Raw genomic sequence first — 27997 nt, 5'->3', positions numbered from 1 at the left:
TTTGGTCTTTAGTTCTCAATTTTATTTCTGTTTTTAAACAGCTTCTAACAGCTTGGAAATATCCCTAACAGCAGGGGCCTGCCCCATGCAATCCAGGGGGGCTTCCCTAGCCAGGGCTGGGGTCCAGACTCCAGGAACTCCCCCTCATCCACGCCAGCCATCAGGCCTATTTTCTCTCTGTCTCTGGAGACTTGGGACAGAAGAGGGTCTCCAGTGAGAGGGAAAATTGGGACTAAGCTGCATGGAAAGATTGAGCTCAGACACAGCTGCCTTTGTTAGTGTTAGGATATTTTGGGATTTGGTAGCATGCTCAGACAGACTGTGGGAGGGCGTAAAGAGGGGCTCCTGGACTCCTCTCTGGCCTCACGTGTTCCTGGGCAGGGCTTACAGTACCCCTTCCTCTTGCCAGGCTGGGTGCACTGCCTTTAGAGGCTGGGCAAATGGTAGCCTGCAGAAATTCAGCATGCCTTGCTGTGACCTGGTCAGCTGCACTTGACTCCTGGCCTAGGTGCGGTGGGCCTTCAAGAAGCGGACAACCATTCAGACCAGACAGTGCCCCACTGCCTTATACCACAGTACTTGGGACCTGACTGTATCAACCCCTTACCAACCCTCACCAAAAGGGGAATAATACAAGGGCATCTCTTTGTGAGGAGGAGCAAACCTGGGCACTTAAACCCCAAGCATGGGCAGGGTTAGGCCCCCCGAGAGTCAGAGACACCTCAATGCATGCACTAAAGCAGCAGGGGCAGCTCAGCCAGAGAGTAGGGGCCCACAGGGCTGGTTCTACCCTCCCCCAACTCCTCTCCACACCCATGGTAACCATGGAAACATAACCACCCCCTCCAGCCAGCTGCCTGGGTTTAAACAACCAGGCCTGGCCGACCTCCACCCAGCCCAAGCCTGAACTGATGCCAGGCAGGCCAGAGTGGCCACAGGAAGAACTGGGATTGGGCCATTTGGTCAGTCCAGGCTTCCAGTGCAGCTTGGGAGGACTACCACAGGAGCCTCCACACCGTGCTGCCTGGGCTGGGGTCAGACAGGGCTTTGTCAGCCAGCAGCATGGCCCCGGACGCCCTCTGTCCGTGGGCTAACAGCTACTGTGGGGCAGTAGCCCTTGCTGCAGCAGCAGCAGCCTCTGGGCCTCACCGACAGGGCTTTCTGGCTGCTGCTCCTCCTGCCTGGGCCGCTCGGCTAGCCCCCCAGGGCTGAGGATGTACCGATAGTCACTGGGGGTGGCCCCCACTGCCCCCCCACCATTGCCATCCCCAGCCCCGCTGCTGGCCTGGTCCCCGCCAGGCAGCTCCAGGTGGCCTCCCTCGGCAGGCTCCTCAGCTCTCTCCAGGTTGATGTACAAGGGGTCCTGGCTGGTGGACAGCACAGACAGGTGGCCCAGGATGCTCTCCAGCTCCATCCGTAGGCATGTAAAACTCGGGCGCTGCTTGGGGTCGGCACTCCAGCACTGGTACATGAGCTCATACCTGGGCAGAGAGAAAGGTGAGGGGAGGTCTCAGTGAAGGGGAAGCTGAGGATTTTGAAAGAACCAGGATTCTGGGACGCCTGGGTGGTTCAGCGGTTGAGTGTCTGCCTTCAGCTCAGGATGTGATCCCAGGATCTGGGATCGGTCCCACATTGGGCTCCTTGCGGGAAGCCTACTTCTCCCTCTGCCTGTGTATCTGCCCCTCTCTGTCTCTCTCTGTCTCTCATTAATAAATCAAAAAATCTAAAACAGAAAAAGAAAGAAGCAGGATTTTGAACACTTTATTTTTATTTATTTTTTTTTAAATTTTTATTTATTTGTGATAGTCACAGAGAGAGAGAGAGAAAATGAGGCAGAGACACAGGCAGAGGGAGAAGCAGGCTCCATGCACCGGGAGCCCGATGTGGGATTCGATCCCGGGTCTCCAGGATCGCGCCCTGGGCCAAAGGCAGGCGCCAAACCGCTGCGCCACCCAGGGATCCCTGAACACTTTTCTTTAACACACCCATATATAGGACTTACTACGTATCAGGCACTCTTCTAAGTGTTTTACGTACATTTATTTCTCACAGCAACCCTATGAAAGAAATGATGCCTATGTTATCGATGTGGAAACTGAGGCCCAGAGAGGTTAAGAACCTTGACTAAGGTCACCGAGGTAGAAAGTGATGGTGGAGCTGGCTCTCCAGAGTCCTTTCTGGGCTATGTTGGGTACTAGGAGTGTTTTTGTCTTGAGGAACACAGCAGGAGTCAGTGTTATTTAAATGGGAAGCATTTGAACAGCCGCCCTTTGTCCTAAATCCTCACCCACTCAGGCTGACTTAAATCTTCATTGTTCATAGACACCTTTGAATCTAGAAAAGCTTCCAGCCCTCTCCCCGCAGGAAGGAACACCTTTTACATACACTTTCAGGAGCCTTACAGATTCCCTGAGGTCTTATCCCTGTTCCCTAGGAATGCCTCAGGCTTCTCAGGCTTAAGGAAAAAAAAAAAAAAAAAACTAATGTAAAGGGGTTGAGACCAGATACAATCAGAGCAAATGCCTGACTCTAATGTGCCCACAACAGAAGACCCAAACACTCTCCCACACACTAGCCCCTTCTGACAGGCGCCCCTAGTGATGGGAGGAATGGTGCCAGACATCGAAGTCCGAGGCCATGGATATGTGGCCAGGCTGGGATACATTGTCAAGGCTGTGCTAGGAGCCAACTGGCGCCCGTCCACCAGGCGGCCTGGTAGGAGGCCAGTGCCCGCCCTATTGACAACACTAGCTCTGGCCTGGGAGGAAACTAAGCCGGGGCCTGGTCCCACTGCCCAGCAGAACCTCTGCAGCTCCAGATGCCCAGGCAGGCTACAGTGATAGGGTGGCCTGAGCTCCTGCCCCTGCCATGCCCTGAGCTGTGCTGCATGAGTAGGAGGGGTAGGGCCTGGCTCTGGCACTCAGATTTCCCTCTCACCCACAGTCCAGGTTCAGGGCCCTTCAAACCCACTGCCCTAGAGAAAGAGGACCCCACCACACAGGCCGGGCCTTCCTCTGTCTGTCCACGTTCTTGGACCTCTGGTGGTTCAACCCCACAGCAAGAAGTAGGGAGTAGATTCCTTCCCTCCTTCCCTGGATCACCGTGGACTCCTTTCCCCTGGTACTAGTGAAGAGGTCCTCCAGGGCCCCAGGGAAACTCTGGCTTGCACAGGGTGGGAGACCACACTAGAAGAGACAAATTACATTTGGCGGCGGCATCCAGAGGCACATCTTATAAAATCAGAGGGCTCTAGGTTCACATCCCAACTCATCTACTTAATAGTTGTGTGACCTTGGCCATGTTACTTAACCTCTTTAATCTCAGTTCCTCATCTACAAAATGGCGATAATGATAGTCTTTTCCTTACAGGGTTTGAGAGGGATTACGTGAAAGAAAGCCTGTAAAGTACCCAGCTAATGCTAGTAACACAGTCTTCCAGTCTTCCAGTCACGAGGGGTTCACTGACACTCCCCTGTGCAGGGGGGGATATCCACCCTACCCCAATCCCAAAGGCTCCAGGCATGCAGAAAGGAAAGAAAGCAGTTCCCCCTCCCAGGGATGTTAGATCTTCCCACTCCCTCAAGAGGAGGCCACCATCTACCTGCAGCGACGCCCCCTCCCTGTCTAGGGAGGAATGCGATGGAGCAGCAGTTTTTGTTTTTGTTTTTTTTTTGCCCGGGTGCAGCCCTCTCTGAGGAGGAGGGAGGATCTAGGCCTAGGAGGTTTTCTTAGACTAGCTGGGGACTGAGAAGGAGCAGGGGTGGGGAGGAGGCACCATTGCTCAACCTATACCTTCTGCCCTCAGGGTTCCCGGTTCTCCCTGGAAGCTGGAGAAAATGGAGTTTAAGAAAAGGTGGAACAAGAAATACTGGATGAGAAAGTGGTAGAGAAAGCAAACAGGGAGGTGGCAAGATGGAGAGGCAGTTTGGGGTGGAGGCTGGCCTTCCCTCTAAACACAAGGACATTTCCACCAAGAAACACAAGGTCCAGTTGAGGTTCTGAACTCCCACTGGACCCACAGCCAGCACCTGAAGCCCCAGATTCCTCTCTCCTCCCGGGATCCCCTTCCTGGGGCACTCACACGTCTTCTATACACTCTGGAGGCTGTTTCAGGCGGTTCCCGCCGATGAGGTAGTTGTAAATCTCAGCGTTCTCAATGCCAGCATATGGCGTCTGCCCACGAGTCATGATCTCCCACATGGTCACCCCGAAGGCCCACTGGGACAGAGGCAAGGTGGAAGGGGAGACGTCATTAGGTTTTCCTGAACTGGGCAGAACCCTAACACAAGCACCAGGCACATCTTAGGGCTCAGAGGTCTCATGAGGAGGCAGCCAAAATCCAAAGAAGAGACCTGGCAAGATCCCTGAGGATCCTAAAGGGCCACCCATGCATTAGGCCACGCTGCTTGCATTCCCACCAAGCCTCCCTGTGCCACCCTGCTCACCACGTCACTGTGCACGGTATACAGGTTGTCAGCCAGGCTCTCCAGGGCTAGCCACTTGACAGGCAACTTGGAGGCACAGCCCTGGCGGTAGTAGTCCCCACTATAGATCTTCCGGGAGAGCCCAAAGTCAGCTACACACACTGTCATGTCTTCTGCCAGCCTGTGAGGGGTGGTGAGGGATGGAGTCAGCCTTCCCCCATGCTGGCAGCCTTACGAAAACCAAGGCGTCTTTGCTCCCCAGCTGTCCCCACGCATAGCACATGCTATCCCTGATGAGAGCTGACCATTAGCTAGTCACCACCTGCTCCGTCCCACCCAAGTCCTCCAGAATTCATACATGCAATTCCGAGCAGCCAGGTCTCGGTGGATAAAGTTCCGGGAGCTCAGGTACTCCATGCCACAGGCAATGTCCACCATGAACCGGACCAGGGTCTGCAGGGGCAGGTCCTGGGGGGCAGACAGGGCAAGCTCAGGCTGGATCTGCCCACCCAGCCAAAGCCGGATGGATGGGGTTCCCTGGCCAGAAAGCCTGAAGACTGTGCTTGGAATTACTGAGAGGAGGGGGACAAAGGGGCTTCCCAAGGTTAAGAGGCTTTGGCAGATCTGAGAGAGTGTCAAGACACTCCTAGTGTGGGGATCCAAAGGTCTCTTCTTCCAGAATGGGCCCTTGCCCACACTAAAATTCCCAGCTTTGGGAGAGTGAAGGAAGCCTTCTGACATAAAAAAGGGTCAAACCCAGCCTTCCTCTTCTTAACCAGCTTAATGATCCCTGCCCACCAAGCCAACCTCTCTCCCAGGGTCTCTGTCCCTTTCCAACTCCTGGCCATTACACCCCAGGCACTCACAAAGGGGTTCTCTCCAATCCGGGAGGCAAGGAGGAAGGCATGCAGGTCTCCATGCTTCATGAAGGGCAAGATGACCATGGGGATGGGGAGGCGGCCTTTGGCCCTGCTACGGAGGCTCACCCCTGGGAACAAGGGAGAGTCAGGAGCAAGGCACATAACAGTCAAGAGACTGCTTGGGTGTCTGCACCAGTCCCCAACCGGCTAGGTCCTAACTCTAGCCCTGGCTCTGCTACCTCTTTTCCTGGAAGTCCACAATGGGCTGGTGATACTTAAGATTTGGCTGCCCCCAGATCTCTGTAGCATCTACTTGTCCCCTCCTCTGCTCACACGAGCAGTCTTCAAGTATAGACTCTTGGTACAGAGCCTGCACACTATGCACCTTACCTGGAGTCAGACCAGATTTCAGCCAGGACCCTCCTTGCTCTGTGGCTCTCTGCTTACTCTCCAGTTAAGTCCAAACTTCTCTCCTACAGGCTGCCCTCCCACCTTGGGGGAGCACAATTTCAGCCCTATTGTCTATCTCCCTCCTCTAGGAAGGGGCTCACCAACAAGCTTGGCCACATGTGGGTGGTCAAATTCCTTCATGCAAGCTGCTTCCCTGAGAAACTCTTCAATGTCGCTTGAAGCAATGATGTCAGCTGGAAGAAAAGGAGGGAGGGAGGGAATAAGGGAGATGTGCTCCCAATTCTAACCCAAGACTCCAAGGCCTTGTCCTTCCTGGACTGTCAGGAAACACTCTGGCCACAGAAGAAACCCCCATGGAGTGGGACTATCCAACAATTCCTCCACTTGCTAATGGTCTTCCCTTTGGTTTGGAGAGACCAGCTTCTCCAGAAACCAAAGCTTTAATCACCCGGAGTGAGCCCCAATCACCGCTGATGGCTGGAAGCAAAGGCTAGGGTGCAAACGTGTGTGGGCTTATGCTTTTGACTTATTCACATGGCACATGTGGCATCCTAGTTGGTGCTAATTCTTCTTGGAAAGTCCAAGGGCCCAGGAGAGCCTGCTTCCACATCAGTCACCCCTTCCACTCCTCACCCCATGTCTACTATTTTCCACTCACCTTTCAGCATCTTGACGGCCACTTTCACAAAGGAGCCATCCTCCTGCTTCAGCTGGGCCTCCCGCACTGAACCAAACTCTCCTAGGAACCGATTAAAATGATGGTGAGGCCCTTTACCCTACCGCCCCCACCCCCTTTTCTCCAAGATGACCCTCCACAGGGACCTAAATCACTACACTCTGGGGCCACTGCAGGAGGCTCCCTTATCTGCAGCCAAAGGAAATACACTGGGAGTGCTCCCCAGCCTTCCTCCTCCCCAGCCATCATTCCCCTCAAACATCCCACATCCAGGAGTCTACAAGCATTTCCTGTCTATAGGAGCTTCCCCAAACCCACACCCCCAAAGTGACAGGAGCAATCAAAGACAAACTCCACTCCTGCCAATCCCCATGCAGCCCCACACACCTTTGCCCAACATCCGGCCCAGGGTGAACTGCTGCTCGGGGATGAGCACATCCTCCAATTTGTCCTTGAGTTCATCGCTGATGCCCAAGCTGTCCACTGTGGTGAGAAGAGTGTTAAGAAAGAAGAGGGGCCTCTCTGTCTACTGACTCGCACCCCAGGCTCCACCCTTAGGGCAGACATGAGCTTAGTTTGGCTCTCCCACAGCTAGGATGGCAACCTCCACAATGATAGGTCTGTGCCTTTTCTACTACTGTGTGCTCAGGACTCATCAATGTTTGGACACACTGGTCAAATTAATGAGCTAGCAAAAAAGAATACAGACAGGGGTATGAAGACAGTCCATTTTTCCTACAATTCCTCACACTCACATGTGGCCTCGATGCGCTCAGGCCTCTCCCGATTGAAGGACCGGGCTGCCCGGAAGTGAACGGCCGGCTCCCCCCGGGCCATGACACTGTCAAAGGCTTGCCTAAGGGGAAACCCAGGACTTGGAGTCAGCTCCAACATGTTCAGTCACCACTTGCCTCTCCCTCCATGTCCTTACCCCCTTACCCGAACCGTGTCTCCTTCCGCCTCTTTCGAAGCAGGATGAGGGCCAAGGCAGCGGCTGTCACCAGGGCCGTCAGGACACCCAGGACCACAGGCACCCAGGATGTGCGGCTGTGGGGAGGGCCCTGCTGGCCTGTGGGAGACAGGGGCAGTGGCATGAGCTAGGCTGACATCAAGGAGTCCCTTTAGAACTTTCCAATGGCAGCCATCTGGCCTGGTCAAGAGGTTCTTCAAGTCAATAAAGGTCCCGAGTGGAAAGAAGCTCCAAAGGAAGTTCCAAGAGTTCCTACCCTGTCAGAAACAGTCCCTGGCTGTTGGAACCTACAACTTGACCAGGGATTTCAATGCTGGTTCTGGGGCAGGGGGTGGAGAATGCCATATAGTTCAAATACCAACCCTGGCTTCAACTGCTGAGTCTTTGGGTCTATTAGGAGCAAAGGTGCTGCCAAGCTCCTTCCATCAATCTAGATTGTCCTTGAAAGCCTTGATCCCCTGTTCCCTTCCCCTACAGGCCTCACCTGCATGGTCATGAGAAGAGACCACCAGTGGCTGACTCCAGGGCCCACAGCCAACTGCATTGGAGATGCACACACGCACAGTCAGGTCCTTCTGAGGATCCCAGCCTGTCAAGTTGGCCCTGGTCCCATCCACCGTCAGCTCACCCTGCACCAGGAAAAGCCCCCATCCCACATTTGAGACTGAGGAAAAGGCCTCCAAGTAGGACCTGAATGCAGCAAAAGGTCTAACTAGGAGGCAAGGGACACTGTGGGTTCAGGAACCTCAAGATCACAACCTGCTGGGAGTCATCACATTCCTGTTCCAGCCTGCAGAGGCCTCCCCGGAACACAAACAGGGCTCAGTGCAGCGGGTGGAGGGGGGGATGGGAGGAAACTAGGCTGGGAATAAGACAGCCTTATCGGTGCCCTCCCTCCCCCAGTTTGCGCCCTCCTCCAGTTTGTGCAGGAATGTGCTTCCTGCTTTACAAACAAAGTGGCCATCAGATGCAATCCAAACAGGAGACACAGCCCAATAAGGAGGGAAGCCTGCAGGGGAAGGTGGGAAAAGTGGACTCCCTGGGGTGGTGGGAGGCCCAGCCCACCAAGGACAGCCTTTCTGAAGCTCTAAAGATCTTAGAAAAAAAAGCAAAAAAAAAGTCTTAGAGGCAGGAGAGCTGACTCTAGTACACCTGGAGGGTACAGACTTATCTCCCCTTATCTGGGTGCCCCTTACCTGGGTTCCGTTGTCTTGAACCCAGGACAGTTTGTAGGGTCCCAGGGGGCCTTCCAAAGGTCCCTCGGGGATCACTTCTTCCCACTCCAGGATGAGGCCTGAGTCTGTGCGGATGGCATGGAGGTTCTGGGGAGCGATGGCTGGGGCTGTACCCAAAGACAGAAGACCACTAAGAGCCCTGCCCTTCCCACTCTCACTATCCCATGCTAGCCTTTGAAACCAGCTCCCAAAACCTACACAGCTCAGAGAGCTACAGGTGTGGGTTAGAGCTTGCCAGTGAGTTCTGACTGCTCTCACCTATAGTCCTCTGGAGGAGGGTGAGCAATGGTAGGACCCATAGCACCCTGCTAGGGCTGCTCTTGGTTACTGCCTCAGCAGCATCCTTCACCACTTCCCCCTCATTAGCCCCACCAGCATTTTTGCAATTGCTAAGAGAACTCCAAATTCCTGCCACAGGATCTTTGCACTTGCTGTGCCCTCTTCTGCAGTGATCTCCCCTCCACCCAATGTGGCCCATTCCTTCATTCAGACCTCAATCTCTTTATGGGGGTATGCCTGGACCACCCTGGGGGCACTTTCAACACCCAATTATCTAATCTTTTCTAATTTGCATACCTACTCCACCCTCTAGAACTAAAGCTGCCTCGGAAGTGGCTGGATTCATCTAGTTCATAGGTATGCAGCAGAAACTCTGTTTGCTGAATGAGGCAGGAACCTCCCTTTCCAATAGCCTCTCTCTCAAGCAACTTCATTCAGAACTGGAGCCAACATGGCCTCTTCCCTACTCAGGCCCTGCCCAGCCACTCTGCTCTGTAAGCCCCTTACCTAGACCCTTTGTCCGAAAGGGTACCCAGTCAGCATACGGAGAAGGCCCCAAGGCGTTGGCACAGCGCACCCTGAGGCTGTAGTTGGTGGCAGGTGCCAGGTCCCGGAGCAGGCAGGTAAAAGGTGGCACGGGGACCACAACAGCCAGGACCTCCCAGCCTCCTGGCGCTTGTGTCACCTACAGAAGGGCAGTAAAGTAATGATGGAGAGGAGGGAGATGGATGATAGGATAGGCATGGGCAGGAGCAGGGGGCCAAGAAGGGGGGAGGTGGATCTTGACTTAATGCTTCCTCTAAGCCTATCAGCAAGAACTTGCGACTCACTCCCTCCCACCAGCCTCCACTCCAATAACACACCAGCTTCCACACCTCCATGCCATTGCAAATGCTGTTCCCTTGCTTGGAATCACCAGTTCTTCCTAGCAAAGTCCAGCTCATCTTTTAAGACTCAGTGTAAATACCACTTCTTCTGTCAGAGATTTTCCCAACTACTCCAGAAAACTCATACCTTTTTGTGCTTGGTAGAATAGTTACCATTTACTGTAACTACACACCAGTGCAAAGTCTCAGTTTCTCAAGGGGTGGGACTTGTCCTCAGGTTCTAGAGGGACATAGGCATATCCCCTGGTCTCTACGGATTCCTTGCCCAGGGGCAAGGGGTACAGCCAAAGGAAGGCCAGAGTGGGGCTCTCTAAATGGTACAGCCCAGAGAAGGGGCCTCTGCTGCCTGGGGGAACTGCCCAGAGCAGTTTCAAAGGTGCTCATTAATACCTTTGAGTAAACAGATGAAAATAAATAAGGCTGCATTGCCTTTTGTTTTTGATATTACCTTACCCAGGTTTTCCCCTCCTGGGACTTAGAACCCCTTCCAACCCCCTTGTTCTCTTTGGCATGCATGCGTGGGGGGGGGGGGGGGCGGTGCAAGGGTATAAGGGATCAGCTAAATCAAAGGTTTGGGGTTTTGCCGACATGAGAAAAACTCTTCCAGGCATCCCAAATCTGCTCTAGTGATCTGCTTTCCAGCCTGAAGAATGTACGGGTTGAACCAATTTGCCAAGTCACTTGGTTGCCAGAGCACCCTATGATGAGAGGCTGCGGGCTGGGCTGTTCCCGATAAGGGAGCAACACGTGAAGAGAGCTGGTGACCAAGCCCCATGGACAAGCACAGGTAAATGTGATACCACTGTGAACAAAGTGCCACTGAGGCAGCTGCAGAACAAACACGGCCAGGATAGCCTGTCCTTCCTCTCCCTACCTGGACAGTACAGGATTGGAGCAGGGCCCGGCCATCAGCACCTGGCATCCAGGCCACACTAGCATTGCTGCTGGAGAGCTTTGTCACTGTAATGTTGAAGGGGGCTGCAGGCAGTGCTGTGGACAGGGAGTAAGAGTCAGTGCCCTGGGAGGACAGGAGGACGCAGAACGCATGGGAGTCAAGCCTTGAGTCCCTCCCTAGGGTTCAGGCTTCCCCCCATCCTGACAATGGCCACTCAGCTCTCCCAGGACCACAGTAATATATGAGCCAAGAAACCAGTAGGGGATGGTTGCCCATACCAGGGAGTGTGGGTTGCAGAGAGAGGTCGCCTCTCTCTGAATCAGGGGCTCTGTCTGACTGAGGCATGGATAAAATAGTGGGACAGAACCTTGGCCTTGGGAGATACAAATGAGAGGCAGTCTCTCCAGCCACAACCCATTCCTCCACACACTGGCTCTCTCCCTCCCCATGTGCACACAGCCCTTTGATCTCCACGATCATCCTGCCAGGCTGTATTCCCCAGCTCCATTCCCTCCTCAGGGACTGGCAGAAGCAAGGTTGGGCATGAGCCTTGACCATCTCCTGCTGGCTCCCTCTCCCTCTCGCTCTCGCGCACTCTCTCTCTCTCTACTCCCTCCCTCTCTCCCCCTCCCTCCTAAGGACTCTGCTTCGTGATGGGAAATCTGCTGTGACGTCAGGTTTCTATTCTCATCTCAGCCATGGCAGGGTCTCAGGTGCTCTCACTAGGGATGGAGCTCTGCCAATTAACCCTTTATCTCTTGGGTCCCAGCAGGGCTGCAGGAAGCTGGAGCACACAATGATTTTAACTTCACCCACTGCTGGACAGTGGGCTGAAAGCCCCCCTGCCTCACTCACCCTCCCTCCCCCCTGCCAGTCTTCCTACCTTGAAGGCGAACAGTGGCTGGGCGAGAAGAGGCCAGGCCTTTAAGGTTGTGAGCTTCACAGGAGAACTCGGTGCTCTGGGTCACCCCTGACGCCAGAAAACCTCAGTCAGCGCCCCCCAAGCAGCAACTCCCATTCAGTCTGGGACCCCGGGAAGGGGGTTTATGTGGGCTCTGGCTTTGAAGATCCTAGAAGTCTCTCCAGCCAGAGGAAGGGGCTAGACAGTGGGTATGTTGGAATGAACAGAGACTTTGGAATCTAATGAGCCTGGCTATAAACCCCAGGGCTGGCGCTCTGCCCTCTCATCTCCCAGACTGGGAGCATTGGGAGAAGTGAATGATATAACACACATAGAGTGCATGGCACACAGTGAGCACTTGAGAAATGCTGTACTACTCCCCCTGCCTCAATTCCACCTCCCACAGATAGCACAAAGCTGCCTCCCTCCGCTGTTCACTCCTCTATTGTACATTCCCGAGCCCTTCTCTGCTCTACGCTGCATCATTGTTGTATTTGCAGATTCTCTGCCTTGCAATAGTTCTCAGCTCCTTAAGCATGTGTCTTGTCTCCCCAATTACACTAATTCCTTGGGGGCTGGACTGACGGCTTCTATTTTTTTTGTTTCCCTCGTTCCCCTGTGGTGCCTAGCACAGTGTGGTGTGTGGAGTAGGAGGTCAGTGAGTGCTTATTATCAGGCTGGCTGCCGGAGGGTCTCAACCACGCACATCTGGAGAGAACTGAACCGAACCTTCCCTCTAATCAGCTCCAACCCAGCACTTCCTGAACAGGCCGGGCAGCCCATCTCTTTTCAAGATTTATATTGTTGGGGAACTTGGCACGTCAGAACCTATCCCTCCCCCCTTCCAGTACGTGAGACAAGCTTCAGTCTCCCAACTTTTTTGGTCAGGTCAAACCTCGACCAGGAACATTAGCTTTATTTCACAGATAAGTGAGCCTCACAAGCCTCAGTATGTGCCTAAGGATCTTGGAGTCCAGGTGGGTGTGCAGGCGTTGCTGCTTTGGGTCTAACTGTGCGGAGGTATGGATAAATATAGTCATTTGAGAAAATGTCTAGAAATTTCTGGAAAGGCCCATTAGGAGAGGAGGCTCTTGTTTCTTTGTGCTGCACACCACCGCCCTCCCCGCTTTCTTTCTCCCTGCCATTCCCCACTCTGCAGCCCTACACTCTTGTCTTCTAGGCAAGTCTGCCAGACACTCCTCCTAGCTCTGCGTGGGCTGGTTCCTGGCTCCTTCCCTTGGGAGGGGTGGGGGAAATGGGTGCCCCTGGTTTCACACGACTCATCTCCCAGGGCCAGCTGTGCACGAGGCCTGGACTACTGTGAAGGATGGAAGGAGGCTCTGGAGGCCTCAAGCACACCCAGCAGGATCACTACGAATCAGTCCACCTGGACAGCCTGGTACACCTGACTAATGAGCTTAGTAATGGTGCAGCTCACCTAGCCAGGCACAGGGGTGTGCTCTGGCCACCACCAATAGCATCCTTGGGCAATGTGCATAGATTTGCACTCTGCCAGCCTCACCACCCCTACTCAAAGCCCCCTCCTGAGGCTCCTCACCTGTTACATTTAAAACAGAAGGAGAGGGAGCGGGTCCCCCAACCTTTGTGCCTCCTCTCCACCACACAATGGTAACAGGTTCAGGGGGACCCACGGCCTCACAAGACAGTTGGAAAGGGGCATTGGGTGGCACTGCCAGATCTTTTGGCTCCACAGTGAAAAATGGCACACCTGGGAAGAAAGGGAGGTGGGGAATGAGCCTTGCCACCTCTGTTTCCAACTACCCAAACCACAAGTTTGCTACCATTTGCAGCCCTCCGTGCAGAGGTCCTAAAGCCCTTATGATTGAGTCAACTGCAGAACAGGCATCTAGCTTGAGGGGGAAGCTTCTCTTCTTTGGGCACCTTAGGAATATCCTTTATGCTGTCCCCTTGGGCATAGTAGATTCTCTCTTCCCAGACAGCCCTTCTCAGAGCAGGGGAGGAGGGAGGGTAGGGAGCTGGGGGGAGGGTCACAAAGGGAGGGGGAGTGGGCGGAAGCTTTAGCAGAGTTCTGCTGGCAAGCCCCAGATCCCCGTTCAGGCCCCTTTGTTACTTTCTTAGTCACTTTGTTTTCCTGGGTTGAACAGCTCTGAGCTCCCGCAGCTGCGGAGCCTTCCTCCCCTCCCCCATCCCTCCCCCTCCTGGCCTGGCCACTTGGCAGGACTGGGTCCAGCCCCAGATGGGTGCTTGAGGTTTGCTGATCAAACAACTGGAATGGACTGCACCATGGGTTCTGGGTTCTTATTGTCCCCTTGGCTGTGAAATACCCAGACTCCAATGAGTAAGGTCTCCTGATGTCTGGGGTAGGCCTGGAGCCTGGTGCAATCAGGGCCCAGAGGGCAATGGGGCAGCCCAGCTTCCACTGAGCTTTTTCTTCTGCAGAGGTGTGGTCACTAGCAGACAGCACCTGCTCCAGGCCAACATGCCCACCTGTATCTCTGCTTCCTCACCTTCTACTGTGAGCCATACTGGTTGGGAGGTCTCCGTTTCACCCCCATCCTCCACCTGGCACCAGTACCGGCCTGCATCAGAGCGCTCCACTGACTTCAGGCTGTAGAAACAGGATACCAGGCTCGCCTCCCAGAGTTGGCAGGGGGCGCGCTGTGCTGGGCCGACTCAGTGGGTTCAGCCTACCCCCGCTTCTGGAAGTTTCCATAGGTTGCCAAATAAAAAACCCCAGACTTCTGGGCATCGGCATTGCCCCCAGCTCCCGAGCCCCAAGGAGAAAGCACAACGTGTCCCCAGGCTGGCATGCCACACCCTCCCCCCTGGCCCTGCACCTGAGGAAGCCAATCCAGTGCTGCTCACTGACTGGGATGTACACCTGATCCACACTCTGGACCACAGCCCCGTCCTTCACCCACTGTATCTCAGGCTCCTCCATTCCCTCCACACTGCAGTTGAGCTTCACCGGCTGCCCCTGAGACACAGTCAGCTTCACTGGGGCTCCCATGAGCTTCAGGCCTGAGAGGTGGGAAGGAGAAGGTGTCAGCCTGCTTGACAGGGACCCTGCCTCTAGAAATATCTCCCCTCCTCTTCCAGAACCTAGTGTCTGGTTCGCAGAGCTTATTCTCAACTAATGGTCAAGAAAGCAGAGGTTGGACGTGGGAGGGAGAGAAGGTGGCCGGGGCCTTGGCTGGGGGACGAAAAAAGACAAGCTATCCAGGCACCATTTCTGCCACTGCCAAGCTTCCCCCAGCTCTATGAAAGTGCCCTCTTCCCCATGCCTCCCGACTGGGTGATGTGAAGTTCAAGCCCAACCATCAAAAGGAAGGCAGGCCAAGCTAAAAAGATGGGGCCCTCTCATCCACCTGGGGCAGGTACTGCCTTGAGAATGACTGCTGCACCCATGGAGTGCAACAGGCGGCCAGCTCCCTGCCTCTCTAGGTGTCCGGCCAGACTTCAAGCTGCTGCTGGCACCCCCTTGCACCCCACCCTGGCAAATTAAACGAGGCTGAGGAAGAGAAGGAGGGGGTGCTCCCCTGAAGTGGAGAACATATGGCTGCAGAACCACGTCAGATCAAACACATGGCAGCCTTCCTGGCAGCCACCCGCTCTATTAATACCTGAATGTGTGCAGGGGCGGGTGCTAGGGAGGTAGGAGGTAGAAGAGAGCAGAGGGGCCCTGAACAGAAGCCCAAGACCCCTGAGCTACTGTCACACCAGCAGGAGCCACCTTGCAGAACACTATCCTCTGCATGGACACACACACACACACACACACACACACACACACCTCCTAGTCTCCTGGCATGTTTTTAAGCAGAGGGGCAGGTGAACTATCCAAATAGTTGAATCCAGTCCTGCTTCTCCCTGCCCTTTGCTGTGTGACTCTAGGCGAATTCCTGGGCTCTCTCTGATCCTGAGATACACACTTTTCAGCTTGTAAATACTTGTCACTCTTTTCCTTCCCTAAGAATCTCATATGGCAGGGAGTACAGTCTCAAAACAAGGTGCCAGCTCTGTGGCTGCTGCTTTTAGCCTGTGTCACAGGGCCAGTCACAGGGCACAGAGGGATAACCTCACACCCCATACACACCCAACAGTCCCAGAGGGTTGTAGTGTGAACTTGAGATGCAGGGTGCTTCGAGGAGCACTCCTACAATGGGCAAATGCCTCAGGGGCCATGTGGGAACACAAGGCTGACCCCCACAAAGACCAGCAACCTCGCTCCAACCCATCCTCTCCAACGTCCTCCGTTTCAGGAAGCTCTGAGTGGGTACAGGAACTAGAGTCTGTCCAGATGTTTTCTGTGCCTGGGCACCCTCACAGCCCTTGTACCTAAATGGTGTAGGTATGCCTCTTGGGGCTCAGTCCAGCCCCTGTGGTTTCCGAGCGGGACTTTCATGTGTAGGGCGGGCTGAATGGGGTCCCCAGGACTGCGAGGGGAGAGCAAACAACTAGATACGTCGAGGCGGGAAAATCCAGTTCGGAACAGCCCCCTCTGACCACTCAGCCCACGGCCCCACTCCTTTGCCTTCCACCCCGCCAGAAGAGCCCCGGACGCGAGAAAGTTGGGGGTGGGGCCCCTGCCGGGGGACCCGCAGCGGACACGGCGCGGCGCCCCCGCCCCCCGCCCCCAGCCTCGGCCTTGCAGCGTGGGTCCCCCCACCCAAGTCTCCGGGCCGCCCGGGCCCGGGGCTCGCTCCGCTGCGGTCCCTGCGCGCCCACCCGGCCGCGCCCCTCCGCAGCCCCCGGGTTCCGCCGCCTCCCGACCAACCCCTACCTGCGGCCGCGGGCTCCGCGAGCAGCACAGCGGCCAGACCCGCCAGCAGCAGCAGCGGCGGCGGCGGCGGCGGCGGCGGCGGCGGCAGCAGCGGCAGCGGCAGCGGCAGCGGCGGGAGCCCCGGCCGCCCCATGCTCCGCCTCAGCGCCATCGGCGGCGACGCCGCACCATGCCGGGCCCGGCCCGCGAGCGAGAGGGAGGAGGGAGGAGGGGGAGGGGGAGGGGGAGGGCCGGAGGAGGAGGAGGGCCGCGGGAGGGGCGGGGGCCGGCCGGGGGCGGTGCTGGGGCCCGCGCCTCCGAGACCCGCGCCCGCTGCGAGTCGCGGCGGCGGCCGTCAACAGCGCGCGGTCCCCGGGGCCGCCGCTGGGCCACCGCGCTCCTTCCACAGCCGTCGCCGCCGTCGCCGCCGCCGCTGATTCATGTTCTCGGAGCCGCCGCCTCCTCCCCAGCCCGCCCGCCCGCAAGCCTGAGCTCGTACCGCCCCCCCGCGGAGCCTCGGGCCGCGCGCTCCGAGCGCCTACCCCGCCGCGGGCCCCGCCGGCCCCCGCCCGCGGGCCTCCCCCCTCCCCTCCCCCCGGCGCCGCGGCACCCCCGGCGGGCTGCCTCCGGGCCCGAGGATCGGCCGGGGCCCGGGCGCACCCAGCCACGCCCCTCCATCCCCTAAACACACTCCAGCATCCTTTCAAACCCAGCACTCCGGGTCCTGCCGTCCAACCTCGCTGGAGCCTCTACCGCACCCCAACTTTCGTCCAGCGTGTGATGCCACAATCCCGTCCCCCGTCTCAGGACAGAAAGCATCTCAATCCCCTAAATTCCCCACCAATCAGGGCCCCCGAAATCGTGACTCAAGGCTCCCCACACAGGACCTACTAACACCCCTTCCTGCCTCTTTCTTGAGCCTTTCCCCGAAATTTCCCATATTCGTGCTCCATTTCCCACCCAAGATCTCCAGGATCTTGGCGGGGGGGGGGGGGGGGGGGTTTTCCAAGATCTTTTTGCTAATCCTCAGGTTTTATATCTGACATCCCCACTGATAGGCCAAAGCCCCATTGCCCATGTCTTTTGGGGCTGTCATTCTTACTAGCTGCTTCCTCTGCTTCTACCCTCCCTGCCCCTATCCCCTAGGACATGGTGTGAAAGTTGGCTGTGTCCTCACAGTATCCAATAAAACATTTAGCTATTATTAGTAGACCACCTTGCACACAGTAGGCATTCCATAAATAAACAGACAGATGCCTGTTAAATTAATGAATAATTGCCTCAGAGCTTGGCCTGCCCCACAACCAGTAATCATGAGGGTGGCTGTGCCCAAAGACATCCTGTCAGGCAGATGCAGAGCTGGTTCCAAACGCAGCCTACCAAGCTTTCTCCCTGGGCCTCTGCTGCTACCTGTCCCCTGGAGCCCACTCCAGAGGGCCCTTCCTAGAAGTCCTGCATAGGGAAGAGGAACAGGCTACTCAGCCCCCTGTTTCCTGAAGCCTCACTGGATCTTTCCAGGGATTCTCCCGAGCAGCAGGGGCCTGCCTCTTCCTCCACTTGGCCCCATCAGTGCTTGCTTATTAATTATACTAATGATAACAACAACAGCAGTGCTGGTGGCACCCTCAGACCCAGCTCCGGGCGCCCTCAGGTGGCAACACAGGGAGAGACTCCAAAAGGACAGACTTGGAAGGCAGGGACCTGAGGTCTCCGCTTAGCTGGGCGCTCTGCCAGTTTTCTTGGGTACTGTGGGTGGGCTCTAGGACCCTTTTTTAAAGGAAAAGATTTGCTCTGTTCCGGAAGCCACAGCTTCTGAGTTTGGGCTGAGTCGGATCGGGGCAGGCAGACAACAGTCTGGGGCTGAAGCCAGGTTCGCCAGGGCAGCGCTACTGCGGCAGCATGGCTGCTGCAGCTCTGCACTCCTGGAGGCCCTCTCCCACACCTCTCCTCTCTCCAGGGGACTTCAAGTTTCCAGTGAAAGAAAGCCTCCTATGACTCTAGTCGACATTGGAAAGACCTCTCCTAGAGGATGTTGAACCCAAAGCCCAAACCCAAACTTCCACTTCTTCTTCTTCCCTCATTTCCTGAACTCTGACAGGGAAGCCCAGCCCAAGGACCACCTTTGCCACCAGTCAAGATGGGCTTCTTGGACATGTCATGGATTCCACTGCATTCTGCACTCTGAGCCTAGACGAACTTCCTATTTCGGGGCAGGCCTCAGGCACATCACTTTTGCCCTGGGGCAGCACACTTTCCTGGAGTCTCTGCTTTCTATATTCCTGCTTTTTTTTTCTTTTAAGATTTTATTTATTTACTCATGAGAGACACAGAGAGAGAGAGAGGGAGGGAGAGAGGGAGAGAGGCAGAGACACAGCAGAGGGAGAAGCAGGCTCCATGCAGGGAGCCTGATGTGGGACTCGATCCTGGGTCTCCAGGATCACACCCTGGGCTGAAGGCGGCACTAAACCCCTGAGCCACCCAGGCTGCCCTATATCCCTGCTTTTGAACCCTTCTCAATTCTTAGTATTTCTATTTGCAGGGAGGGGAGGGACTACGGGGTCCTGGTCTGTTGACTTTCTAGCGCCCACATTGAGTGCTTTCCTTCCTTAGCCCTAGCAACCCATTCTTACCTCTCTCTCTCACGGGCGTGCTCTCTCTCTCAGCATGGTATAGGAACGTGCTTTAAGGGTATGTGAGCAGGTGTGATTTTGTGGAAGAAGCATGTAGGTGGGTGAGAGGGTGTGCATTGTGATGTATGAGGGAGGGTGTGCATTTGTGCAAACTCTAAATGTGACTGACACTTTGTGGGTGGATGGGGAGAAAGTGCCTGTGTGTGTGTGTGTGTGTGTGTGTGTGACTGAAGGAGGTTGGCTAGCTGTGCAAATACATGCCTGCAAAGCCTCCCTTCCTTTTATTTTTTTTTTTTTTTATTTTTTTTTTTTTTAATATTTTATTTATTTATGACAGATACAGAGAGAGAGAGAGGCAGAGACACAGGCAGAGGGAGAAGCAGGCTCCATGCACCGGGAGCCCGATGTGGGATTCGATCCCGGGTCTCCAGGATCATGCCCTGGGCCAAAGGCAGGCGCCAAACCGCTGCGCCACCCAGGGATCCCTTCCCTTCCTTTTATAAACACAGTGCTTCGAAGGAAACTAATCAAATCAACAGGAAATGTATTTGACATAATGCAGAAGCAGCTGTCCCAGGAGTTCCTGTCCTCAGAACAGAACCAGAACCAGCTATGATCTACCCCAGGGGAGTAAGAAGAGACCAGAGGGGAAAGGAAGGGCCAGCAGCAACCCCTTTTTATGGATGGAGATAGGTTGGGCCTTGGCATCTCCCTACTTGGGTGAATTATGTGCCTATTCTATCCAGGACTGCCAAGGAGGCCAGGGTAAGAGAGAAAATACAGACAAACCTGCAAATAAAAACCATCTGCCCAGGGATGCCTGGGTGACACAGGTGGTTAAGCGTTGGACTCTTTTTTAAATTATTATTATTCATGAGAGACACACAGAGAGGCAGAGACACAAGCAGAGGGAGAAGCAGGCTCCCTGCGGGGAGCCATGGGGAATACATCCCAGGACCCCAAGATCCCTGTTGGACTCTTAATTTTAGGCTTGAGTCACGATCTCAGGGTCTTGAGATCAAGCCCCTAGGTGGGCTTGTGCTGGGCTGGGCCTGGAGCCTGCTTGAGAGTCTCTGTCTCTGCCCCTCCATCCCCTCTTTTTTTTTTTTAAGATTTTACTTATTTATTCATGAGAGACACAGAGAGAGGCAGAGACACAGGCAGAAGGAGAGGCAGGCTCCATGGAGGGAGCCCAATGTGAGACTTGATCCCGGAACCCTTGGGTCATACCCTGACCCAGAGGCAAACACACCGAGGCATCCCAGACCTTCTCTCTCTTTAAAACAAGCATACAGGGGGATCCCTGGGTGGCGCAGGGTTTGGCCCCTGCCTTTGGCCCAGGGCGGGATCCTGGAGACCCGGGATGGAGCCTGCTTCTCCCTCTACCTGTGTCTCTGCCTCTGTCTCTCTCTGTGTGTCTCTCATGCATAAATAAATAAAGTCTTTAAAAAAAAAAAAAAAAAAAAACAAGCATACAACCCATCTGCCCATAGTAGCAGAATCCCTTGATGGCAAATTCCATTAGTCTCAGGAAGCAGCTGTTTCAGCTTCTTCAGAGTTAGGACCCTCTCCTCCTGTCCTCCCCACTCAGGGAAGAGGCTGTATGGACTGAGAAGGAACAAGGTGAGCCATATGATCAACTCTGTTGAGTTGATCTTGAGCAAGGTGAGCCTTGCTGCCCTGTGATCAGGGATCCATTCTTTCTGAGCTATTGGTTAAAGAAGTGAGTTGGGGGATCGCTGGGTGGCGCATCGGTTTGGCGCCTGCCTTTGGCCCAGGGTGCGATCCTGGAGACCCGGGATCGAATCCCATGTCGGGCTCCCGGTGCATGGAGCCTGCTTCTCCCTCTGCCTGTGTCTCTGCCTCTCTCTCTCTCTGTGTGACTATCATACATAAATAAAAAAATTAAAAAAAAAAAAAAGAAGTGAGTTTGGAAATGCCACTCACAGAATGGGCGGGCCACGGACTGCACTCCCCATCACCTTAGAGAAGCCAGGGAGTCCACTCCTTTGGGCCTTGGAGGAAAACTGCCTGCAGGTGTGATGCCAGGGGCACTGGGGATGGCTGCTGCGCCTGCCAAACATCCCTTGCCTGAAATTCCTGAGTCAGAAACAGTGCCACACCTTGCCCGTGCGAAGATGAAGCAGAAATGCAAATACCTAGGAGAGATAGAACTGTGATGTATAGTCACAGAGGGACTTTCAAATAGTCAGACTTCTCCCCCAAAAAGCAACTTAGGAGGCAGGAAGACAGTAATAAATTTGGGGTTTCTGAAATGACAGATGGGTCCAAGCATGTGGAAGAAAAAATTTGTCTCCTTCAAAATTTTACCTAGGGATGGATGGCTCTGAAAGGAAGAGGTCCATGTGTGAGTGAGGGCCCTCATTAGCTGAACAAAGGAAATACCTGTGTGAGTGTGAGGATATTTGTTTGAATGCCCTATATCTAGCTGTCTGTTTCTCTTTTTGATCCTCTAAATACATCCTGGCAAGTGATACTTTTCTGGTTCTATTTTTTTTTTTTCCTTTTTTTTTTTTTTTTAAGTGGGCTCTATGCTGGGTGTGGAGTCCAATGCAGAGCTTGAACTCATGACCCTCATATCAAGACCTGGGCTGAGATCAAGAGTTGGATGCTGGGGAAAAAAAAAAAAAAGAGTTGGATGCTGGGACGCCCAGGTGGCTCAGTGGTTGTGCATCTGCCTCCAGCCCAGAGCGTGATCCTGGAGACCCCGATCAAGTCCCACATCATGCTCCCTGCATGGAGCCTGCTTCTCCCTCTGCCTGTGTCTCTGCCTCTCTGTGGTGTGTGTGTGTGTGTCTGTGTGTGTGTGTATCATGAATAAGTAAATAAAATCTTAAAAAAAAAAAAAAGAATTGGATGCTTAATCAATTTAGCCACCCAAGTGCCCCTAAAAAACGTTTATTTTATTCTTTTAAGATTCTATTTATTAGTCTGACAGAGAGAGAGCACAAGCAGGGGAAGGAGCAGAGGGAGAAGCAGCCTCCCTGCTGAGCAAGGAGCCCAATGTGGGGCGAATCCCAGGACCCCGGGATCGTGATCTGAGCCAAAGGCAGATACTTAACTGAGGCATCCAATTGCCCCTAAAAAAAATTTTTATTATGAGATTTTTTAAAAGATCTTATATATTTATTAATGAGATACACAGAGAGAGGGAGAGAGAGGCAGAGACACAGGCAGAGGGAGAAGCAGGCTCCATTCAGGGAACCCGACGTGGGACTCCAGGATCACGCCCGGGCCGAAGGCAGGCACTAAACAGCTGAGCCACCCAGGGATCTCCTACTGTGGGATATTTTAAACATATACACAAGTAGAGAGAAAAGCATAATGATCTTATTTATTTATTCATGAGAGACACACAGAGAGAGAGAGAGGCAGAGACACAGGCAGAGGGAGAAGCAGGCTCCACACAAGGAGCCCGATTCAGGACCCGATCCCGGAACTCCAGGATCACGCCCTGAGCTGAAGGCAGATGCTCAATCACTGAGCCTCCCAGGGGTCCGGAAAAAGGTATAATGAATCTCCAGCGTATCCATCACTCTGCTTTGGTATTATCTTAGCTAATTGTGTTCTATTGTCCCAATTTTTTTATTGTTTTCCTAGAGTTTTTAAAAGCAAATCTTAGCCGTATTATTAATTTCAACTGTAAATATTACACTGCAGCAGACTCACACACACAAAAAAACCCTCATCCATATATAGGTTCAGTTGGTTATATATAGAAATATTTATAGTTATGTATATATAACAGTATATGCAGATATATTTCCTTTGCCAGCTGAGAAGGCCCTAAAACCAAGACATCCCAGCAGTGATGAGCATACCAGCACCCAAATCTTGGTTTCTAATCCCATTACCCAATAAAAGGAACTAAGGATTTTTGGAATAATGGCTGATTCTAATATTGGAGCAGGAAGTATACAAGATGATCTTGGAGGATCTTGTAGTGCCAAAAAGTAAAGAAGTATTCAAAAAAGCAAACCCAGAGACACCTGGGTGGCTCAGTGGTTGAGCATCTGCCTTCTGCTCAGGGTGTGATCCTGGAGTCCTGGGATCGAGTCCCAAACCGGGCTCCCTGCATGGAACCTGCTTCTCCCTCTGCCTGTGTCTCTGCCTCTCTCTCTCTCTCTCTCTCTCTCTCTCTCTGTGTCTCTCATGAATGAATGAATGAATGAATAAATAAACAAACAAATGCAAACCCAAACACAGGCACACATACACGATGATGGGGTCTATCAAAGGGTCAAATATTTTGTTTTTTTTTTGTTTGTTTTTTTTAAACTTTTTTTTAAATATTTTTTATTTATTTATGACAGTCACACAGAGAGAGAGAGAGAGAGAGAGAGGCAGAGACATAGGCAGAGGGAGAAGCAGGCTCCATGCACCAGGAGCCCGACGTGGGATTCGATCCCGGGTCTCCAGGATCGCGCCCTGGGCCAAAGGCAGGCGCTAAACCGCTGCGCCACCCAGGGATCCCGGGTCAAATATTTTGAATAAATAAATTACTTGGGAGTATAGACAAATCTCCCATGCAGAAGAATTATAAAAAAACTTATGTAGATATTCCACTCTTAAGGAAGGGGTAGTATCCCTTCACATTCAAGTGTGGGCCATGCATAGGGACTTCCTTACAAAGACGATGGGATGGAAAGCAGAGGTAGGGGAACTAAGTTTACAGTGGAAAGATCTGAATTTCTTCTGCCAGGTGATTAGGAGATTAAGGTTAGCACCAACAGTGGTAAGTCATTTTGATAGTAGGTGCCCCTGATACAATGTGATAAAAATGACATTTCAGCTCTATGTTCTTCCTCCCCAAAACCCATAATCCCAGTTTAATCATGAGAAAAACATTAGGCAAATCCTAGTTGAAGGATGTTCTGTACAATCCTACCAGTACTACCTTAAACTGTCCAAGTCATCAAAAACAAAAAAAAGTCTACAAAACTGTTATCATTAGAGGCATCTGAGTGGCTCAGTCAGGTGAGTGCCTGACTCTTGATTTTGGGTCCAGTCATGATCTCAGGGTCCTAACTAAGATCCAGCCCTGTGTCAGGCTTTCCATTCAGTGGGGAGTCAGCTTCTCTCTCTCTCACTCTCCCTCTCCCTTTGCCCATTCTCCTGCTCATGCTCTCTCTCTTTTTCTATGAAATAAATAAATCTTAAAAAAAAAAAAAAAAAAGCAAGCCTGTCACCACCAGAAGAAGCCTAAGGAGACATGACAATTAAATAGTCTTGATGGAATAGAGAACATTAGGATAAGGTTGAGGAAATCTGAATAAAATATGGACTTTCGTTAGTAATGAGGTGTCAATATTGGTTCATTAATTCTTTTTTTAAAAAGACTTATTTATTTATTTGAGAGAGAGGGAGTGCATGTAGGAGCAGTGGGAGGGGCAGAAGAAATCGGAGAGAATCTCAGATTCCCCTTGAACTAGGAGCCTGAGGTGGAGCTTGATCCAAAATCAAGAGTCAGATGCTTAACCGAGTGAGCCACTCAAGTGTCCTGGTTCAATAATTCTAATAAATGTACTGTATTAATGTTAGATATTAAAAACAGGGGAAACTGGGACTCTTGGCTGGCTCAGTAGGTTGAGCATGTGATTCTTGATCTCCATCTCAGGGTCCTGAGCTCAAGCATCAGGCATAGATCTTACTTAAAAAATGGGTGAAGGGTACCTGGGTGGATCAGTCAGTTAAGTGTCTGCCTTCCACTCAGGTCATGATCTCAGGGTCCTGGGATCAAGTCCTGCATCCGGCTCTCTGCTCAGCGGAGAGTCTACTTCTCCCTCTTACTCTCCCCTGTTGCTCTCCCTCAATCCTTCTCTCAAATAAATAAATAAAATATTTTAAAAAAATGGGATGGGGGTGTCTGGCTGACTCAGTCAGAAGAGTATTGACTCTTGATCTCAGGGTTATGGGTTCAAGCCCTACTTTGGATGTAGAGATTACTGAAATAAACTTTAAAAAAATGGAGGGTGGGCAGCCCGGGTGGCTCAGCGGTTTAGTGCCACCTTCAGCCCAGGGTGCGATCATGGAGACCCGGGATGGAGTCCCACGTCAGGCTCCCTGCATGGAGCCTACTTCTCCCTCTGCTTGTGTCTCTGCCTCTCTCTCTCTCTCCTCTCTGTGTGTGTCTTTCATGAATAAATAAATAAAATAAAATAAAATAAAATAAAACATAAAAATAAAAAATAAAATAAAAAAATGGAGGGTGCCTGGCTGATTCAGTCAGTGGAGTGTTGACTCTTGATTTTGGGGTTGTGGGTTCAAGCCCCATTTTGGATGTAGAGAAAGATTACTTAAAAGTAAAATCTTCGGGGTTCCTAGGTGGCTTGGTCAGTTGAGCCTCTTACTCCTGATTTTTGCTCAAGTCATGATCTCAGGATTATGGGATTAAGCCCTATGTCAGGCTCCGCTGTGGGACTGCAGCCTGCTTAGTATTCTTTTCTCCTTCTTCTTCTACCACTCCTTTCCCCCCACCCTCTCTCAAAATAAATAGATAAAAATAAAATCTTTTTAAGAAGTGAGGAAACTGGGATCCCTGGGTGGCCCAGCGGTTTGGCGCCTGCCTTTGGCCCGGGGCGCGATCCTGGAGACCCGGGATCGAATCCCACGTCGGGCTCCCGGTGCATGGAGCCTGCTTCTCCCTCTGCCTGTGTCTCTGCCTCTCTCTCTCTCTCTGTGACTATCATAAATAAATAAAAATTAAAAAAAAAAAAAGAAAAGAAGTGAGGAAACTATGTTAGGGTAAATGGAAACTCTTTATAATTTTTCTGTAAATTTAAAACTATTCTAGGGGCTCCTGGCTGGCTTAGTCAGTGGAGCATGTGACTCTTGATCTTGAGGTCATGAATTTGAGCTTCACATTGGGGGTTGGAGATTACATTAACAAATAAATACATAAAGGGGTACCTGGGTAGTTCAGTTGGTTAAGCCTCTGCCTTAGACTCAGGTCATGATCACAGAGTTCTTAAACCCACATGGGGCTCCCAGCAAAGAAGGGATTCTGCTTCTATCTCTCCCTTGCCTCTCCCCCTGGTTCATGCTCTCTCTCTCTCAAATAAATAAATAAATAAAATCTTAAAAAAATAGATAAATGAAATCTTAAAAGTATTCTAAAATAAAGTTTATTTTTCAAAAAAATATCTTCATATTGAATAATTTAAAAAAAAATCCTTATTATCATATAAAACCCAGTTTGTGTTTAGTTTTCCCCAATAGTCTCAAAAAACATCTTTTTACATTAGGCTTGTTTGAATCAGGATCCAAACAAGGATAATATATATATTTATTTATTTTTTGCATCTTTTTTTTAAAGCTCACATATTTAACTGATAGTCTCTTATGTATTTATAAATCTATAAGAGGTCCCCCTTCTATCCTGGACAGGAAATTTAGAGAAGAAACTTGGTTATTTGTAGAATTTTCCACAACTGGGGTTTGGTTCATTGTATTCTTGTGTTATCATTTAACATGTTCTTCTATCACCCATATTTCCTGTAGATTGGTAGTTAGATCTAAATCCTTCACTAGATTCAAGTTCAATTTTTTTGGCCTGAAGGCTTCTTGGGAGATGTTTTGTACTCCCAAATGCATCAAATCAGAAGCAAAATATGTCCAGTGGTCTCACTTTTAGCTGACCCCTTGATGTTCATAAGTTGGCAACCTGATCCATCATATGTAAGAGCCTCATCGACCTTTCACCTAATAGTTTTATCAATCATTGATGATCATTGCCTGGAGCGATGATTTTATTAGGGGTTGCAAACAATGATTTTCTACTATCATTCTTCCAGCATTTTTAGCTCTAGTTCCCTTTCCTCACTCCCCATAATTTCTGACCAGGTCCAGTACTATTTTGGATCCTAAGGATGGCTAAAGCCTAGTAACTGAAATTTACTGCTGCAGTTGTGACCAAGAGAACTAAAGAAAGATTCTATAGAATTCCTGGGAGCTTTTAGAAATGCATATTTTTGGATCCTGTCCAAGACTTACTGAATCCTAAAGTCTTGAGGGTGAGGCCCAGTAATTTGTTTTAACAGGCCCTCAAAGAAACAAACAAAAAAACAAACAAACAAAAAACCAAGCCCTCAAGGTGATTCTGATGCCTGCTAAAATTCAAGAACCGATGGACTAACACTGGCTGCCCTAAGATGGCCTTCAGTCAAGCAATGATTTATTAAAGTCCTAAATTCATAGCAACATCCTGGTTGCTGAGCACTACTGATGCATAAAAGAAGGCCTGGTGCCCCCAAGGAACTCACAGTCTATTCAAGAGAACAGCACAGAGGCTAGTGAAAATGTGACCAGTGATAGCTGATAATTGGCAGTGCATTCCCAACAAGCCACACAAGTGGTAAAGTGGAAGAGTCCAAGGAAAGCTCAGTGAATAGGCCTGGCTGACAGAGGGTTTGTGTGTGTGTGTGTGTGTGTGTGTGTGTAATATTTTATTTATTCATGAGAGACACTGAGAGAGAGGCAAAGACAGGCAGAGGGAGAAGCAGAGTTCTTGCAGGGAGTCTGATGCGGGACTCAATTCCTAGACCTCAAGATCACCACTTGAGCCAAAGGCAAATGCTCAACCACTGAGCCACCCAGGTGCCCCCTGGCAAAGGTTTTAGAGTACACTCCAGCTAGGACTTAAAGGAAAAGAAAGACTCTATGGGTAGGAGGAGGGAGAGAAAAAAGGAAGGATTTCCAAGAAAAGACATTTTCATGAGCAAAGGCAATCAGGCTGTTTCCTTCTCTCTTCTCACTAATACCATTCCTACAGCGTTTCTCGCCTTTCCTTTCACATGCTTATCTTCTTGCTCACCCACAAATCCAGGGGGGCGGTCATCTTGGGTACTGCCCATGGGTTTAGGATGTGATCATCCGGACTGGTGAGCGCAGAGGGGCGTCTGAAGTACAGTTTGCCTCTGTCACGGGTGTCGTACGTGCAGAAGAGCCTGTGCCTGCTGTACATCCGAAGGATGAGTGTTTTAAGTGTCAGCACAGAGCTTACGTGGTGGGGTAGAGCAGGAACTAGCCGTATTTCTCCGGCGCTCAGGGTCCCCCGCGCAGGGGC

At 52.1% G+C, this 27997-nt stretch overlaps 1 protein-coding gene across 3 annotated transcripts; it reads right to left on the bottom strand.

The window, feature by feature from the left end:
* On the bottom strand, positions 1–27980 carry TYRO3 (TYRO3 protein tyrosine kinase). Of its 3 annotated transcripts, none has more exons than XM_077880710.1 (19): positions 27746–27980; positions 14358–14541; positions 14028–14128; positions 13097–13267; positions 11521–11607; positions 10617–10732; positions 9363–9540; positions 8538–8683; positions 7826–7970; positions 7311–7440; positions 7127–7227; positions 6759–6854; positions 6354–6434; positions 5836–5928; positions 5291–5412; positions 4783–4892; positions 4446–4605; positions 4082–4218; positions 1–1481 (listed from the first exon to the last, which is right to left on the bottom strand). In XM_077880710.1, the coding sequence occupies exons 1-19, from the start codon at positions 27783–27785 to the stop codon at positions 1091–1093; spliced, it is 2589 nt and encodes an 862-aa protein (XP_077736836.1). In that variant the 5' UTR covers positions 27786–27980; the 3' UTR covers positions 1–1090. The 3 variants fall into 3 exon arrangements, with proteins under 3 accessions (XP_077736836.1, XP_077736835.1, XP_077736837.1); XM_077880709.1 differs by lacking the exon at positions 27746–27980 and adding an exon at positions 16304–16469; XM_077880711.1 differs by lacking the exons at positions 13097–13267; positions 27746–27980 and adding an exon at positions 16304–16469.
* Positions 27981–27997: the final 17 nt, after the last annotated feature.

Source organism: Canis aureus, chromosome 32 (genome assembly GCF_053574225.1).
Source record: "Canis aureus isolate CA01 chromosome 32, VMU_Caureus_v.1.0, whole genome shotgun sequence".
Lineage (NCBI taxonomy): Eukaryota > Metazoa > Chordata > Mammalia > Carnivora > Canidae > Canis > Canis aureus.
Note: the sequence above shows the minus strand (reverse complement) of the source record. Positions and strands in the feature narration are given on the sequence as shown.